At 35.6% G+C, this 18,149-nt stretch overlaps 1 protein-coding gene across 1 annotated transcript in view; it reads right to left on the bottom strand.

Moving 5' to 3' along the window:
* The window catches only part of VPS8 (VPS8 subunit of CORVET complex), a 261,129-nt gene that overhangs the window by 185,356 nt on the left and 57,624 nt on the right, over nt 1-18,149 (bottom strand). Inside the window, exons 10-19 of the mRNA XM_054585065.1 lie at nt 16,819-16,886; nt 15,373-15,526; nt 15,209-15,268; nt 13,862-13,969; nt 10,170-10,250; nt 7,658-7,828; nt 2,966-3,040; nt 2,295-2,330; nt 1,254-1,344; nt 827-873 (exon numbers count right to left, since the gene is read on the bottom strand). Of these exons, the coding sequence (XP_054441040.1) occupies nt 827-873; nt 1,254-1,344; nt 2,295-2,330; nt 2,966-3,040; nt 7,658-7,828; nt 10,170-10,250; nt 13,862-13,969; nt 15,209-15,268; nt 15,373-15,526; nt 16,819-16,886 (891 nt within the window). The remainder of the gene's footprint in view (nt 1-826; nt 874-1,253; nt 1,345-2,294; nt 2,331-2,965; nt 3,041-7,657; nt 7,829-10,169; nt 10,251-13,861; nt 13,970-15,208; nt 15,269-15,372; nt 15,527-16,818; nt 16,887-18,149) is intronic.

Genomic DNA, 18,149 nt, shown 5'->3' with positions numbered 1-18,149 from the left:
CTAATTTCTTGTATCCTCAGGACTAGCACTAATTTGCTAATCTTTTTAAAAAATATCTCCAGCTTCTAGACTTTAGTAGTATCTATGATGCTCAGGAAATGAAATGTTGAGGTTAAACTCTTCAGCAATCCTCTGCTGTACGTCTTTCCCTAGAGAACAGAGATAATATACAGAACCTTAAATATTTTAGCAGACACTGAGAAAAATCATTTGTGAGTCTAAAGAGTGACCAATTTCATTTTCTAAATGTTTATACTAACTTGGAATATAATTTTTACTAAGGCACACACTTGCACAATAAAAAGGGAAAGAAATGAGTATAGTAAATGAATTCAGCCAGTCTAGACTACAAAAACAAAGCCAATAATAAACATTGGCATTAATCATATTAATCATATTAATGCTAATTAGTAATAAAACATCAGCCCTCTGTGCTACCTCGGGTAACACACACACTTGCATATATAATATTTCCCATAATTACTCATCAGTTTATAAAAAGTAACAAATGTCAACATTCTATAGGCTATTATTAGGTTGAGAAATACATAATCCAGATCCCAGGCTTCTTCCTTGTTTCTGCTATAAGTGTTAAAATTGTCTATTTTACTACTTTATCATCTTTGTAAGACAGTGAGCAAGAAAAAAAAAAGGAGATAAGAAATTTAAAAAGTATTCGTGGTGACACCAGGGAAATATAATTACCTTTGTTTTTTAACTGCCTCCTTGACAGTAGCCATGTGCCTAATCGTGCCCAAAGATTACTAGTAAATACCCAAAGGAAACCTGTGCTGCACTCTAGTAAAGACCCTATCAAAATACTCACTCGATCTGCAACCACAGCCCTTCGTTTACTGGCATCCCCTGATAATCCTGCAGGGAAGCAAAATCCAAATGAAAACGAAGTTAATCCACCATCTTCTGTTTACAACTTGTGCTAACAATACATACACTTATTACAATCCTTAGGTATCAAAATGCTGGATAATATGTTATAATAGGAACACCTCACATCTATTGAACAAGATAGCATATTGATGTACTTCTCTAATAAACTTTCCTTATGAAATGGCTTTTAAAATTCTATATTCTGTATTAATTATTAACATTTTTCACTGATATCTGTAAGGTTTGGTAACACCTTATTTGTAAAGTTCCTAAACATTAAGCTAAAAAGTGTTCTATGAGTGACTAGTATTATTCATTCTCTCTACCCTAGAAAAATGTCTACTGCACTGGTATTGTTAACTTACCCACTACTGCTTTTGCTTTTCCTTCATGGAATGACCATGCAAGAGCCAAGGCTTCTGTAAGGCAATCCTGTTTCAGGAGATGATCCACTCTCTAAAATGAATAAATGAAAGAAGTTAGATCCCTTTGTCTAACGAATCACAAGTCAGAATTCCTATTCTACGTAATATCTTTCCAGAAGTTGCTGCTTAGTAGCTACAATTATTCTGTTAACCATGTGAATATCTCATTTCCAAGAAAAATAATTTACTAAAGCACTAGATAGTACAGTGACTGTATAAGCTAGTATATTATACTGGCATCCATAAAGCACAAATATAAAAAGAGAAAACAACTAAAATGTCACTGTAACAGAAATGGCTAGTTGTTTAACACAACATCCTTTCACTCTTCCATCCTTAGTAACAAGTCCCAAGTTTATTTGAGACAGCAATAAACCAGCTAAAGGACATTTCTAAGACTCCCTTGTAGCCACTTGGGGCCAGGTCACTAAGTTCTAGCCAATGATATGTAAGAGGAAGTGTCGTTTGGTATTTCTAGGATGTCACCATAAAAGGCAGGGGCCAGAGCTTCTCTTCTCTTTCTTCCTTCTTTCCAGGAATGTGAACCTAACAGTCGGGGCTCCAGCAGCGATACTGAGCTAGACTAGAATGGAGCTCCAACTAGCTATACTGGACTAGAATGCACAACAAGGATGGTGGAGCAGGACAGTCTACTAAAGACATGGAGCTGCCACACTAGCCACGTTCTGCCTACCTCCAGATTACTTTTACATAACAGAGAAAGCTTGAAGCCACCGCCGAAACTGGAATCAACAGTTGAAACCACTACTATTTTAAATTTTTTGCTGTATGTAGCCAAACCTAATTCTAACTTACAGTGAGTTTTATCAAATCAAGTACCTAACAGTTACAATGGTTTTGCTGTATATTTCTGAAATTAAACAGCACAAATCCAAATAATCTTTTTCAGCAAACTCAAAACAAATATTAAGGTGCTTATCAATTCAACAACTCTATCACATAAAAGAACTTTGAACTCACCTCTCTCCAGCTCCTCAGCATCATCACATAAACAGACTGGAAAACAAAGAGAAGGAAATTAAAATGACCAGCTTTAACAAACTTGTTTGGTAGACATTTGTCTCTGTCCCACATTTTATTTTACATTTCTTTAAGAAAAACATTTCATACTATATTTAGAGGAACAGTATCTACTAAAGGGTCTTCAAGGGCCCAAATTAAAAAGTAAATCAAACAAACATTTAAAGGTGATAAGTCTACAGTTTCAAGGAGTTCATACGATGGACTTGAAAATATTTTGAATTTTAATAATGAAAGAATATTTCTTCTCCATGTTGTTTTTTTTTTTAAGCACAGAAAGAAACTGAGATATAAAAAGTTCCTATTCCAATGGCTCTATTCTAAGTAAAATGCCTCAGAGTATTTTAATGTATCATAAGCTGATCTAATAAAGGACAATAAAGTATCTTCCTGGTCACAAAAACATAAATGTGAAGAAAGATTTTAAAAGTGTATCCCTGAATCAAGAAAATAAACATTCTATTAGAATCTAAACAAAAGTATGCTTAATAGTGGAGAAGGTAAATTAAACAATATTCACTTTGTAATGCACGGTACTCATTGTCAGTGACCTCTTTCAGTCCCAACTATCCTGACACAAACAAATGCCAAGTCACAGTGGAAGAGCTTACTTTGGTCCCCAAATAAAAGATCTGACCACCATAGCTACTGATGGATTGATAACAAGCCTTCTCTCCAACCAAAGCCTGTTAAAAAAAAAAAAAAGGTAAAGATTACATGAATTAGAAGTCTCATTAAGTTTTAAAGAATGTCTATTATAGAGACAACATTTTAGGTCAACATGTTTTCACCTCGTAAGTGAGGGGTGGAAAAATGTCAATCAAATGCCAGTCTGTCAGTGGAAGTGGTAGAAAAGACAAAGTGCAAAAAGTGATTCTCTGCTTATATATAGTCCTTATTTTTCAGAATAATGCAGAAATGGGAGGAGCATTCCAGTCCTACAGGAAAACTGTTGCAACTTGCCCATCGTTGGATGTCAGTAGTTACTGCGTCTGGCAAAGAATAGAGCTGATTGAAAATGGTACCTCTAAGTTCTTTGAAATAAAAATCAACATCAAACACAAGAAGAAATGGGAAGACAAAACAGCATAGTATACAGGAGTCCCCACAGCTCAGCAAAGCAGAAATAAAACCCACTGTTTGTAAATCTGGGTTGCAAACTTTAGCAATGTCACTTTCTGGGTGTGACATTAAGTTTCCAACTTCTGACATTGTGTCTTCACATCTTTGAAAACCATGCACAGTTTCTGTGAGGCTTAAATATATTAATATTTATAAATCCTCCCAAAATATATAAGTGGTCAATAACAGATAATCATGATAATTTATCGTAACCTTTCATTATGGAAATTTAAAAATATACACAAAGGTAGAGAGAATAAAAAATAAACCCCATGTAACCATTAACCAGCTTCATCAATTGTCAGCTCCTCACCAATCTTATCTCATCTGTAATCCCACTGACTCCCCTGTAACACAGTATAATTTTGAGGTGAACTTCAGATTTTGAATATTTCATTTACAAAGATTCAGTATGTGCATAACAAATGAATCCTTTTTAATATAACCATAAATTCATTAACATTCTTTTAAAAATTAGCAATCATTCCTCAATATCAAATACCCAATCAGTGTTTGAATTTCAAGTTGTCTCATGTCAAATGCTGTTGATGTTTTTGTTGTATGTTTTGTTTTGTTTTTCCTACATTTTGTTTGAAGAATCAAGATTCATCCAGGGCCACATATTGGAGCTGACTGATGGGTCTCTTAAATCTCTTTTAACCTGTAGGTTTGTCTCCAACCTCTCTGCACCCCTTATTTTCCTTGAAGTTTATTGAAGAAGCTGGAGCACTATTCCTCCAACTGGATTTTGCTGTGTCCTCAATGAATCTTATACCATGTTCCTCTGTCTTCTATATTTTCTCTAGAATAGGTTTGATCAAAATCAGGGGTTTTGGTTTTGGTTTTGGTTTGGTTTTGGCAGTACTACTTTACGTAGGCTATTGGTAGATGCCCTTGATTAACAGGTTGAAGAAATTCCCTTCTACTCCTGCTTTGCTAAGAGTTTTATCAGAACTGGATGTTGAATTTTGTCAAGTTATTTTCTTATATCTTTTGAGATGATACTATGGTTTTTCTTTTACCATTAACTAATATGATGAATTACACTGATTTTTTTTTTTTTAATGTTAAGCCAGGTTTGCACACCATGGATAAACACCATTTGATCACAATTACTCTTTTTTATATACTGCTGGTTTCTACTTGCTAATATATTATGGATTTTCTTTTTTCCTATACTTAGGAGGACATTGGTCTGTAATATTCTTTATTCCAATGTCTTTGTCTGATTTTATTATCAGGGATAAGCTAATCTCATTAAAAAATTCATGTGCTCCCTTTTCCTCCATTTAAAAAAAAAAGATTTCTGTGTAAAATTGGTGTTCTTTTTTTCCCCTAACATGTGACAGACCTCACTAGTGAAGCTATCTGGGCTTGGAGTTTCTTTTCAGAAAATTAATTAATTAATTTAATTGATGTATAGCCACTTAGACTTTTCATTTCTTCTTGAGTCAGTTTTGGTAATTTGCACCTTCCAAAGAATTTTTCCATTTCACCTAAAGTTGTTGAATTTATTATAGATTCTATAGTGACATCCATCACCACTCTCACTCCTGATATTAGTAATTGTGCCTTTTCCCTTGATTAGTCTCACTAAAAGTTTATAAATTTTATTTATCTTTTAAAGAACTGGCTTTTGGTTTCTTTGATTTTCCACTGTTTGTCCATTTTCTGTTTAATTGATTTGTGTTCTTCATTATTTCTTCCTTCAACCTATTTTATTTTGCTCTTCTTTTTTAATTCCTTAATTAATATAGAAGCTTAGATAACTTATTTGAGAATTCTTCTTTTCAATTTAATGCTATAAATTACCCTCAAAAAACTGATTTAATTGTAGACCAAAGATTTTGATATGTTATATTTTCATTTAGTTCAAAATACAGTCTCATTTCCTTTGAGATTTTTTTCCTTTCACTTATGGTTTATTTATAAAAGTGTTATTTAATCTCCAAATATTTCATTATCTCCAGAGTGACCCTGATGATTCCTTCAACAATTTGTTGAAGTTTGTTTTATGGCCTATCATATAATCTATACTGGTAAATGCTCCATGTGCACTTGAAAAAAATCTGTACTTTGCTTCTGTTGGGTGGAATATTCTATAACTGTCAGGTCAAGTTGGTCAATAGCGTTTTTTTAAGTCTTCTATACCCTTAATGACTTTCTGTCTACTAATTTTATTAATTACTGAGAGTTTTAAATTTTAAAACTGTAATTGTGAATTTGTGTCTCCTTTTAATTTTGTTAGTTTTTGTTTCATATCCAGTGTATTTTTCATCTCAAGAACTGTAGTTTTTATCTTTAGAAGTTAAATTTACATCTTTTAATAACTTCCATGTCTCTACTCAACTTTTTGGACATGTGGGCTATAATTATAATAACAGTTATGTCCTTGTCTGTTAATTCTAATATCTGTTTCAGGTTTAAGTCAGTTTTGATGGATTTTCTCTTTAAAAGTTAAGTTTTTCTTCTTCTTTGCATGCCTAAGGTTGGGTGGCAGACATTGTGAATTTTACCTTGTTGGGTCCTGTAAATTTCTGTATTCCTATTAATATTATTATGATTTGGTCTGGGAGGAGTTAAGTTACGTGGAAACAGTTTGCTCCTTTCTGGTCTTGTTTTTAAGATTTGTTAGTGGGGATGAGAGCAGTACTTACTCTAGCCCTAATTATTCCCCACTAGTGAGGCAAGATGCCCCTGAGTACTCTATCCAATGCCCTGTGAATCATGAAGTTTTCCACCTGGCTGGCGTAAACAAGCCTGTGTGAGCGCTGGCTATAGTTCCCTCTAAATCTTACAAATATTTCTTTTCCTGTCTTCGGTAGTTTCCCCACAGGCATCTATCGATTAGTAGTCTGCTGAATACCCAAGAACCCTTTGTATAGTGCATTCTCCTCACCGGTACGCTGGCCTATTCAGCCCACCTCTGTCTTCCTGAGGTCTCAGCTCTGTCTCAACTCACGGAACACTCCAAGCTCCAACTGTGCTGCTCCCCCATGAGCCGCATGGAAATTCTCAAGTGTAGATGCTGAGACACTCACAGGACTCATGTCATTTGTTTCCCATTTGGTCAGGGTTGCTGTCCTTCATTACCTGCTATTTAGCATCTTGAAAACTGTTGTTTCTTTTTCTGAATTTTTTCCCCCAGACAGGAAAGTAAATCCAGTCTCCATGACTCTATCTTAGCCAAAAGTACAAGTTTAAAGTCTGACTTAAAAAAGAATACTTTTATGTAATTTTAATAACCACCTGACACCAAAAAATACCTAAGAGTGAAACAGTAATTATTCTTACTTTAGGGAATTCTATTGCATTGCCATTATTTCTATTCTGGATTTTCTTGGTTTCTAAATTCTGAGGCTGGAAGACCCTTTAATATATAATATGCTCTGAAGATCTACTCTCTCAGGGATATTTGGGCAATGGCTATGTAACGTGCAGCAGACACTCATTAAATATGACCATCATTATTATTTATTTTTTCAAGAAATTACCCCAGGAAGCCTCATAATAGTCTAATTTCCTGCTTACAGAGTACTGGTTTAGGAAACAGGAGATCACAATTTAAAGTAATTTCCCTGTAAACTCTATCTGTGTAAATTACTAAAGGTCATTATTATGGTTGCTTAAAATACAATAAAATTAATACTAAGACCATAATTTGTCTTAAAAATAATACTAAGATCAATACTATGTCTTTCTTTTCTCCAGGCACCAACATTTAATCTATATTCTACTCCTAAGTCACCTTTGCCTTTTAATTCCCACAACCACCATACCTGTTGGTGCCTTTACCAATCACCCAAATATCTCCAAAGCTTCACAGGCTACCTGTCACTAGGAATTTGCCCCTTACATCTTTCAGGCTTATTGCCATCATATTAAACTTTCTAAAATATTTTGCTTTTACAATTTCTTTCTCATAAATTTTCAATTTCATTTTATTATTTAGTATAAGAGTTAAAACTCTTTGGTATTAAATTAGTCACATTTCAGGAATTATTGTTTTAGTTCATATTCCTGAACACTTACAAACATACCCACATCTACTTCAACCTAGTGGCTTTCAAAGAAACACCTCAAGACATAAAGATAACTCCTCAGAGTTTCTATTTCTAGAACAAAACAGCAAGTAATACCAAGTTTTTCAAATCAACACTGAGATAATGGGTCACTCTTACCAGTGCCTGGCTAACATTTCCTCCTGTGGCCAGTGATTTGAAATGGCTGCTATTATAGACCAACTGAACTTCTGAGATCTCCACTGTTTCCAATTCCTCTTGAGTTTGTCGATCAATCACATGCAACTTCTCTGCACTGTCCAAGAGTACAACTGTGCGTGAGTTTATCCACTGCAATTCAAACACACATCAAAAGTGAGGTCTACCTCATGCAATCATTCAGGACAAGAAGAAAGCTTGGCTACTCAGTTACATTACATTGAGGACCTTACCCATTTAATAACACAATCACAGCAAGAACTACTCAGTAAAGAGGCCAGAGAATAATAGGTACACAACATTGTACTGAGTTTGACAGTGCTAAAATAACACTCTCATAGTCTGAAAGAAGGCTAACAAGATCTTTAATAAGTACATTACAGGGTATATTGGTTTTTATAGTTTTTTCAAAAGTACATTGGCACAAGTGACTTAAGCAAAGTAACTAATAAAAAGTGACAAACTCTGCATTTCCAGTTTTTATAACATTAATGAATCAAAAGAAATTAAATGTCATAAACCTAGGTGGTCAAAGGATGACTGTTAAGCATTTAAGTAATACATATTTTAAAACAGAAGCTATTTAAAATATGTATTTCCCTCATAACCTCCCTAAAATTACTGAGAGTTCTTTGTTCTATTTCTCTATATCTTCTGAATTTTCTTTATTAAGAACTATTATAATCTTTAAAATAATTACTAAATAATAATACTAAAAATCTTCTGAAGGATGCCATTTTGATAAATATCTTGGGTTATATATATGAGATGAAATTATATATATATATATATATATATATTTATTTTAAAAATCTCAATGCCTCCCAAGAAGTAATATTTTTAAATCTGCTCAATTAGCATTCTAAATTAGAGGAAACAACTCCCCTGCACATTATTTCTCTGGTATTCATGTTGGTTTATTAAATGATCTATCCTAAGTTATCAAAGGCTGTTTTCATAATGCTCTACCAGTGACAACCAAGCTGAAAACGGATCAATTTTGTTTTGACATATGCTAAAGATATACCCTATCACCATATAGTAGCTACTATAAAGGAAAGGTTTGTTGGTTTGTACCCCCGCCCCGCCCACAACAAAAAATTCTCACTCAGAAACAAGAGTTTGATACTCAAATCTTTTACAAAGAGCTCCCATAAGATGCTCTCTTGATCACTTTACTTTGAAATACAAAGTATCATTTAGGAAAGACACATTTTTTATTAGCCTTATACAACCTCCGTCATTAAGTTTTTAAATGCTTTCCAAAGATAACCTGATTAAAACAAAGAGAGAGAATGACAGAGAAAGAAATGCTTGCAGCTTAGCAATTATTCCTGAGGTTAAACCTTCACAATTACAAGTGTTGATATTGTTGTAAACAAGTCTTTGAAAGATAATTTACAGAGCAATGCAGTTAGTGGTCACATCATGGATAAGCCACAGGACAAATGAAAATACTTGTTGTGGTACTGGTAGGAAAACAGCTACCTGTGGTTGGAAAAAAGTTTTCTGGGGAAAGAATCATGCCAATTTTAAGAATGCTGTATCTCAAACATCTTAAACAGAAGTGATGATGAATTTTAGAAAACTGTGTTAGATGATTTAACAAGGGTTCTGATAATGACAAAGACACTGATGCATGAGGTTAACAAAATGCCCATGAAATATGTACAAGAAAAAGCATTATTTCTAAATCAATAATCTATGTGCAAGATAAAAGGCAATGTGCAAGTAAATATAAATCCTGTATAATAAAGAAAAGATATATTTCATTTATAATTCTAAAAAGTTTCATTTTATCAAATTGAGGGGGTAAAAACTTTTTTTAGCCTTTTTATTGCAAAAATGAGGCACTGTCTGTACTTAGGGTTGCCTATATTCATGTAGCTATAGAGTGTTTCACTGGATACCAGATACTGATATGTTAAAAGCACTAATGATAGAAACCCAGAAATATTATAATTACACTATTACAGAATTAACACACCTTTTAAAAAAGAAAAAAATTGACACAGAAAGAAATAATCTTATTTTTAACACCAAAAAGTCACTTAGGACTGAGATGTGTGGTAGAGAGAGAACTCTGCAAAGTTTTCAGCCACAGAAAAGAATAGATTATATAAGTTCCTGAACAAATTGAGATAAACTCAGAGGGATAAAAAACATGTTTATACAGAAAGTCCAGCAATGAGCCTGAAAAAATCTACCTAAATTGCTCTAAACTCTCCTTTGAGCTAATTAAGACATTAAAGGAAACTTCTGTTTAGCAAGACATAAGGCTTTCAGACAAGAAAAGTAATGTGGTATCACACCAAACTCAGACTCTGTTCGACATAAGCAAGATTTCACTTCTGTCCATATTTTATATAATCCTAAAGGCATGATTCATGGCAGAAATCCTGATAGCTTAAATATATCATGGACTCAAAACAATTACATGCAATAAATGGGGATAGTTAATTTGAATACTCACAGTAAAGTTGATGAGGTCATAGTATAGGTGAAGATGCTTCTGCTTAGTAACGTGTATTGCTCCAGATTCATCTCTCTTAACCTGATGATGGAATAAAACAACCACAACATCAGCTATTGTTTGAGGGACATTTTTAGATACTTAATTATAGTCCACCTAGAACATTATTTCCATTCAGAGTATAGATAAGCAAAAATATTGATAAAGAAACTATTACACAAATGACAGAAATCATCACATCATGATTTGTACCAAAATCCAAGGGATATGTGGTCAGCAGTTCAGCTGTCAGTATTAGCAAATTCTATAATGTAATATCTACTCTGTCATAATTCAGAACAATCTAACTTCGTTACATCAGTGACTGTATTTAGCTAGATTTATAACATAAAACTGGATGGTGACATGGTATGAAAAAGTCAAAAGTTCATTAAAAGAAAGCAAAGCTGCTTCATTGACAAAACTAGACTTTTCTCATAAATAATACTCTATAGCACAAATAACATGAGGTTTTCTCAAAGAAACTCAAGTGTCAATATTTTATTTATATATGTGTACACATATATTCCATGATCTTCAATCATGCTTCTTATGTGCTTTCTGCACTTCTGCTCCAAGGAGATGGAGCAATGAAGAAGAAACACAGAATACAATATGCACCTGACCCGCCTGAAGCTCATGACATTCAATTCAGCCTGAGTTTTCTTGCACACTCCCCCTAGCAGTATTCTAGATGTCTTCCTTTCCCTGAAGTCCCAATTCCTCTTCGCCTTCTAGTCCCATCACTGCAGTGTTGACCTCATCAGATACCTTAACAAGCAACTGAGACCACTTAATGTGGGCCCTTCACAAACTCCCTCTTCACTTCACTATGTTACTTCCCCTGTAAGAAAGGGTGCTCTGCTCTGCTAAAGGAGCATGGTATCTAGAGCCATGGGTTCAAGAATAAGTTCCACTACTACAGCTGTGTGATCAAGGGCAAATCAGTTTTTCTTTCTCAGCTTCCTCATTTGTAAAATTAAAATAAGACAGTACCAAATTGTTCCATATCTTGCATGTGCTACAAGTGTTTCATAATTGAAAAGATCAATGCCAACATTAACTACTCTCCTAAGATTTCCTAAAGTCCTTGCTAAAGGAAATCACTTCACCCGTATACACTCCAAATCCTACCCTCTCCATCACTGTTCAATATTACCCCTCTCTCGATATCATATTCAATCACTCCTCTTTAGGGGCCCTTTTCTTTTGCTATCAAACATGTTACTGACTGTTCCGTCTTCAAATAAAAAACAAAAACCCTTCCTTTGATTTACTTCTTACAGATCTGTAAGCATGTTCTTTCTTCTTGCAACCACTACTATATTTGTGGCAGTTTGCCCTTCGAGATATCCATTTCTTTAACACAGTCTAGTTCTATCTCCATTCCACCGATAAGTAGTTCTCTGAAAAGTTTCTAATGAACTAATTCCTGCAGGCCCAGTGGTCTTATCTGTGGTCTTCTCCCTTATCTCTCTTTGGCATTGTATTCCCCTGGAACCGACACTGCCGGACACCTCTCCTCCTGTCCTCAGTGCGCGGCCTGCTGTGTTGTCTCATCCACCTCCTACCTCTACATGCCTTTATAGGAACCTCCTTCCAGGCTGCCTTTTCTTTTTCCTTTCCCCTGCGTGGGTGTCCACCAAGGTTATGTATGCTCTAGCTTTTTATTTTCAGTTTCAACTACCTTCTCTGTCCTGGAATTCTCGTTTTTACTCCAGACCTGGGTTGCCATCAGCCCAGCGAACATTCCCATATAACACTTGAAAGAGTCCTACCTTCACTTACAACTCAGCACATTCAAACCTTCCCTAACATTAACTCTGAATATCTCATGCTTCTAAAATTCATAAATGTGGTGTTCCATTCATGTCCTTTAGTCTCCAATCCAATAACATGAGAAGCCTTGTCTTACCTTCAAAATGTCATCCCTCTCACTATAACCAACCATCCTTGTCTAAAGACCTCATACCTGCTTTATTACAAGAGCAAAACCTTTCTCTTCCCTCCTACAATCTATTCTTTCTGTTATTTCTATACCAATCTCCCCCAACCCCACAAAATCACCTTAATCACACCTTTATATTTTAATAACTGTGATAGCTCCCCATTACCAATCTAGGCCAATTATATATAATCCAGATCAGGGATTAACAAACTTATTCTGCAAAAGGCCACACAGTAAATACTTTAGGTTCTGCATACCATACATATGGTCTGTGTCACAACTACTCAACTCTGCCACTGCAGTACAAAGGCAGCCATAAATAATACATAACTGAATGGGCATGATTGTGTTCTAACAAAACTTTATTTATAAAAACAAGGAGCCAGCCAGATTTGGCCCACAGGCAATTGTCTGCCAACCCCTAATCAAGATCCATGCCATATATTCAACTTTATTTTCCACAAATAGGTATTCTATAAACATTGATTATACATCTCCTATATATGTGCTCTGTCCTACTGGCTAGAATATAGCAACAGAGTAGGTCTTGAGTTTTATGGAGCTTTCAGTCAATGAGGAAAAAAATATTAGACAAGTTATTTAAAGAGTACTGAATGTTATCAAAGGAGAAAGTTCTACAGGTATATGTAGCAAGAAGCACCAACTTAGTACAGGAGAGCAGGGGAGGCAGTATTAATCATGAGCCAGGATAAAGTGGAAGAGAGCACACAATTTTCCAGGTAGGGGTGATAGCGTATGTAAAGACACCGAAGGCAGTGACTAGATAGGAAATTCCTCCAGAGCCTATGCTAAAAATGTCAGTGGTTTAGGCTAGGGAAGCAGCAATGGGGGAGACATAAAGAGAGTAAATTCAGGAGGTTTTGAAGATAGAGTCAACAGGATGTGGTGATGGAGCAGAAAAGAAGAAGAATAACTAAAAGGCAACTCCTAGTTTTTGGCTGGAGAAACTAGGTGGACAGTGGCGCACTTGCTTAACTGAGCTAGGAAACCCAAGAAGAGATCACACAGGCACACTAGTACCTTCATGACTCAGTTCATCTTATTTCCCCCAATACGCACATCCACCCCTCCTGTAGAATCTGCAGTATATCCTTCATAAAGTCTTCCATGCCCTCCCTTGTCCATATAAATCTCTTCACACTCTAAACATATCAACTTTTAATTCTCATCACATAGTTGAATCCTTAAACTGTCCTCCCTAGTAGTAATGAACGTAGTGATTTTGCCTTTCAAATAACAGTTTAAGCTATGTGAGAGGAGAATTAATGCTTTATACTTCCTTCAATTGTTTCTTGTGTCCATCACAGGGTAGAGAACACAGCAGGTATTCAGAGATATTTGCTGTCTAATAAATACACCACATGTAGATAGCTAAGCATTTATAGAGATATATGTACATTCATATTTATATATACACATATACCATTAATTATTTGTTAGTCAAAAGAGACAGAACTGAGAAATACACCATGAAAGGGCATGGAGCAGAGGCTGATAAGCTGTTTTCCATGTTAACGATTAAAGCCCTAAATAAAAATTAAGTAGATCACTCTCTCGCCAAAGAATTAATAATAATGGCAAAGAATTAAGAATTGACACAATATTAAATCACTGATGAATCAGGAAAAAAAAACACTTTTGGTAAGAGACTTTACAACAGATCTAGCATCATATTAGGACTTACCAAAAGAAAATGAACAACATCTCCTCTGCAGAAAGCAAGCATGGGATTCACATAATTATGCACTGCCACAAAGTGCCAAGCCAGCAGTGGGACACTGGAAGGATCCATCTGAGTGTGGGGAAGGCCAAAATAAGTCATCACGGTTATCAGACAAAAACACAAAGAGGAAATGGATTAAAAACACCATTTGACTTGTGTTCCTTAATAAAACTTCTTCCAATTTCTCCTTAAAATGCAAACGAAGCAGGGACTGATTGGGAAGTGTCAGGAGGAAACTTTCTGGGTTGAAAGTAATGTTCTGCATCTTGACAGAGGTTTGAGTTACAAAAGTATAAACATTTGTCAAAGTTCAGCAAGTGCACGCTCAAGATCTGTGCATTTTATTGTATGTAAATTTTGTAAGAAAGGAAAAACTTAGATAACTATTGAACTTTAGCTAATCACATGCATGCTGAATATTTAGGAAAAAGAATGCTGATTTCAGCAATTGGAAATAAAAAAATAATTTGATGAGTAGATGGAGAGACATATAATAAAGAAAATACAGTAAAATGTTAACTGTAGAATTTAGATAGTAGGTATTCAGATATTTAATGTAAATTTATTTCAACATCTCTATTTGTTTGAAAATGCTCATAATAAAATGTTGGAACAAGTACCAACAGAAACACATGAAGAGATGCAAACACCACCATGGTAAACCTCAATTAGTCAATGAAGCTGACCTAAGAAATGCTAATGGCAATCTAAGCCAGCTTTGCCAGGCTTCCGTGGGGTCCCAGAGATACACATGGTACCAACAAGAAAACACAAGGGTGATCTCCTCAGTGTAAGGGCTATTTTCTGAACTAGTCTTAGTTCTATACTATCATTCTCCATCCCATTCCATCAATACTTCTCCATATACACACTGGAATACTACAATTCTCTGAAAACAACCAAGGAGGAAAGAAAAGGGAAGCTGGGTGCACCTAACATATTCTGGGAGGTATCATTCCCCCAAAGTAAATTACCAGAGGCAGAAGCCAAGGAAAGAGTATGTAGTAGCAATGTATGTTGGGTATTACAGTGGAGTGTTTTCTACAAGTTCAGTACCTAAGCAGCAACTGAAAAACTTAAAGCAATAAAGGTAGAGAAGTTCAGATTTCACAATCACCAGAACACTGCTCCAGTCAACAGCTTATGCCACCTTGGTCACCTCAAGGGAAGTCCAGCCAATACCCTTTGGAATACTGACTTCCATTCTACCTAGTTTTATGACTATCTCACAGAATTTGTCACTAGAAGTCACTTTCCCCAATTTCATGACACAGTCTTTTCACCAATAAGATGGAGAAGCTCACTCACCCGCCCGTAGGGAAACGTCATCCACACTTTCAAGGATGGTTTCAATCCAATGACCAGTATCTTTAGGAGAAAAAATATTTTGCAATATTTATCCTGTAATTTTCAAATTCTTTGGTAGGCAAAGCTTCTAAAAGCTCTGAGTTTTGTCTTCTAAATATACCCACCTTGGTTAAGGATGCCATGGCCAATAAGGAAAACTGAGTGATGGGATGATCCTTCAAGTCAGGCTTGGAATGGAGAGGCTCGATGCAGCACACTTCTCCCTTGGAACCACTGAACAGGCACCTAGATTCGCAGGTTCTCACTCCCATCACTCTCCTGAAAATGTAACCAGAAAAATTCAGAATTGACTCAGCAATGACCCAAGGCACTATCCCCTCTAGCTTGGACTATGATAATAGTCTTCTAACTCCTACTCTTGCCCCCAACGATCCACACTCCGCATGATGTCAGCATGATAAAGTGTAAGTCAGATTGATCACTCTTCTAGAAACACTCCAGTGGCTTGCAACTGTACATAAATTAAAATCCAAACTCTTTACCATGTTTTAAAAGGCCCTATATAAACTGGTGCTGGCCTTTATCCCTTTCCCACTACTGTTATTCCTGACAAAGTCACACTCCAGCCACACTTGTCTTCTTTCCGTTGCTCCAGCAGGCCAAATTTGTGCCCTCCTCATCAAAGCCTTTGTGCTTGAATGTCTCTCTACCTGAAACATTCCTCCCAGATCTTCATATTTGTTGACCAAGTTATCATTCAGGTCTTTGCTCACCTTCTGAGAGAAGCCTTCCTGAATTATCCTCAAGTGCACTCCAGGACACTGACCTGCCTTATTTTCTTCACAGCACTCATAACCATCGAGATTATTTCATTTGTGTGTTGGTTTACTGTCTGTATCCCTCCCCCAACTCCAACAAGAATGTAATTTCAATTAGTGTAGTAACCTTGTCTGGTTCACAGCTGCAACTTTGTTGCCTAGAACAATGGCTATACATAGAGATGTTCACTAAACATTAGTTGAACAAACAGTGTTTTTTAAGCAATTACTTTGAGCTCAGCAATGCTAGGAAGTATAAGAAATACAAGAAATAAACATAGTCTTTACATTAAAGAACTTACGGAAACATAATACACATTAAATAGTATATTCTATTTTTCTAAACTCAGCTTTGTAAGTGTTCTTCCATGTATCTAGCCAGTCTTTGCCTTTATTTAAAGAATAAATAGGGCAATTCCAAGACAATAAAAACCTTCCTACACCTGGCTATTATAGTTTTATAACCAGCTGGGCCTGAGGCCTAAACCAAAATCAGCGAAATACTCCAGAATAATGGTTTCCCAAGCCCAGACAGTGCACTAATGCCTTGGGGAGTAGTTTAGAATCCTAACTCAAACCTGACACAGAAATCAGGGCGGGGGGGGGGGGGGGGAGGGACGGCCGGGCTAGAACACTGTATGTTCTATTCCAACATAAGCCTCCCCAACTGTAATACAGAACCATAACCTATTTTCAAACACACAGGTTTTCCAGACCTCTTCATGTTCAACTTCAAGTCATTAAACAGAGCTTGTCTTTTCATTTGTCAAGAGATATCCATTAGTCTCTTACTTAAATGTCAATTCAAAAACAGAGCCTCCACTGTCGTTGCAAATTGCAAGGGTTGGATCATCTGTAAACTAAACAGAGAAAAAAATTATTTTCTTGTAGATTTTTACATTCAGTCAAGTATTAAGAAGGTAAGCATAAAAAAACTATAATATTTTTTAAATCTCAAACAAACACATTTAGCATTGAAATCACCTTAGCTAGACTTAGCTTAATGTTCTAAACATGCAAACTTAGCCATATTCAGAATAAAAACAGCTCAATATTTTAAAAACCTGTGGTTTTAAAACAAAACTACCTTTAATTAGGATAAAAGAGAAATACAAACTATAAGTCATAGAAGCCCTAAAGTTCTCTACCTGAGTTCTTACATTAACTTTTTCTAACTTGTTGTTCAACTGAATAGGATACTTTGGATACAGTTACAGTTGCCTCATTTTCAAGAATAAAGACACTATAAAAGATATTTGGTATTTTGGGGGAGGTCAGCTTGTCTGAATATGTTTTCTAAATAACTGAAGAGTTAATCCATTATATTTTAAAATAGTTTAACTTTTTATGTAACTGATCCTAAAACGTGCTGCTTCCTTGCTCTTCTTTGACCAAGTGTGTAACTCACTTATTATTAGTTACTGTGAAAAACTCAAAATAATAAATAACATTCACGATGACAGGCTGTCCTAAGAGCTTATGAGGTATGGTAAATGTGGATGTTGTATAATACAAAGTTGAATAACTTACTTTGTATCATATACAGTGACTAGTTCCCCTAGCCCCAATGGTTGGTGAGCCATCCTAAATGCCATGCCTTCATGCTCTTAGCCAGCAACGATTAGGTATAGGAGGCTCCCATAAAATGATTCCTCCCCAACTCCACACACAGGCATAGTAAAGAAGTCCCACATGTTTGCTCTCAAAGCCTAGATGAGCAGTTGCCAAAGTGAGAGGCATATACCCCAGAGTGCAGGAAAAATAACAGGACTCATATTTTTATGTATTAGTTTTCTACTTCTTGTGTCTATGTTTTACAATGTGCTTAAATATTAGTAGAGTAGTATGCTCATATAATTTAAAAATATATAAATAACAATATGCAAGTGCAAACTGTTTCTGATGGGATACAGGGTTAGGTTTGGAGAACAATGAATAAGAGTATTGAAGTGCAAGTAGGTACTCTCAATCTATAACTTCAGAGGTAGGTAATCCGATATGTCTCTTGCCACCCATTTCCCCAATGTCACAGTGTCTGCAGGCACCAGCACCTTTATCACTATTCGCAAGCAACACCATGGCTACAACTACTACGCTTTTAACCTCAGCTGCATTATTCTCTT

The sequence above is a fragment of the Pteronotus mesoamericanus genome, unplaced genomic scaffold (genome assembly GCF_021234165.1).
Source record: "Pteronotus mesoamericanus isolate MK-2021 breed Mesoamerican mustached bat unplaced genomic scaffold, CSHL_Meso_final contig_82, whole genome shotgun sequence".
NCBI lineage: Eukaryota > Metazoa > Chordata > Mammalia > Chiroptera > Mormoopidae > Pteronotus > Pteronotus mesoamericanus.
This window is presented reverse-complemented; position numbering and strand designations above follow the sequence as displayed.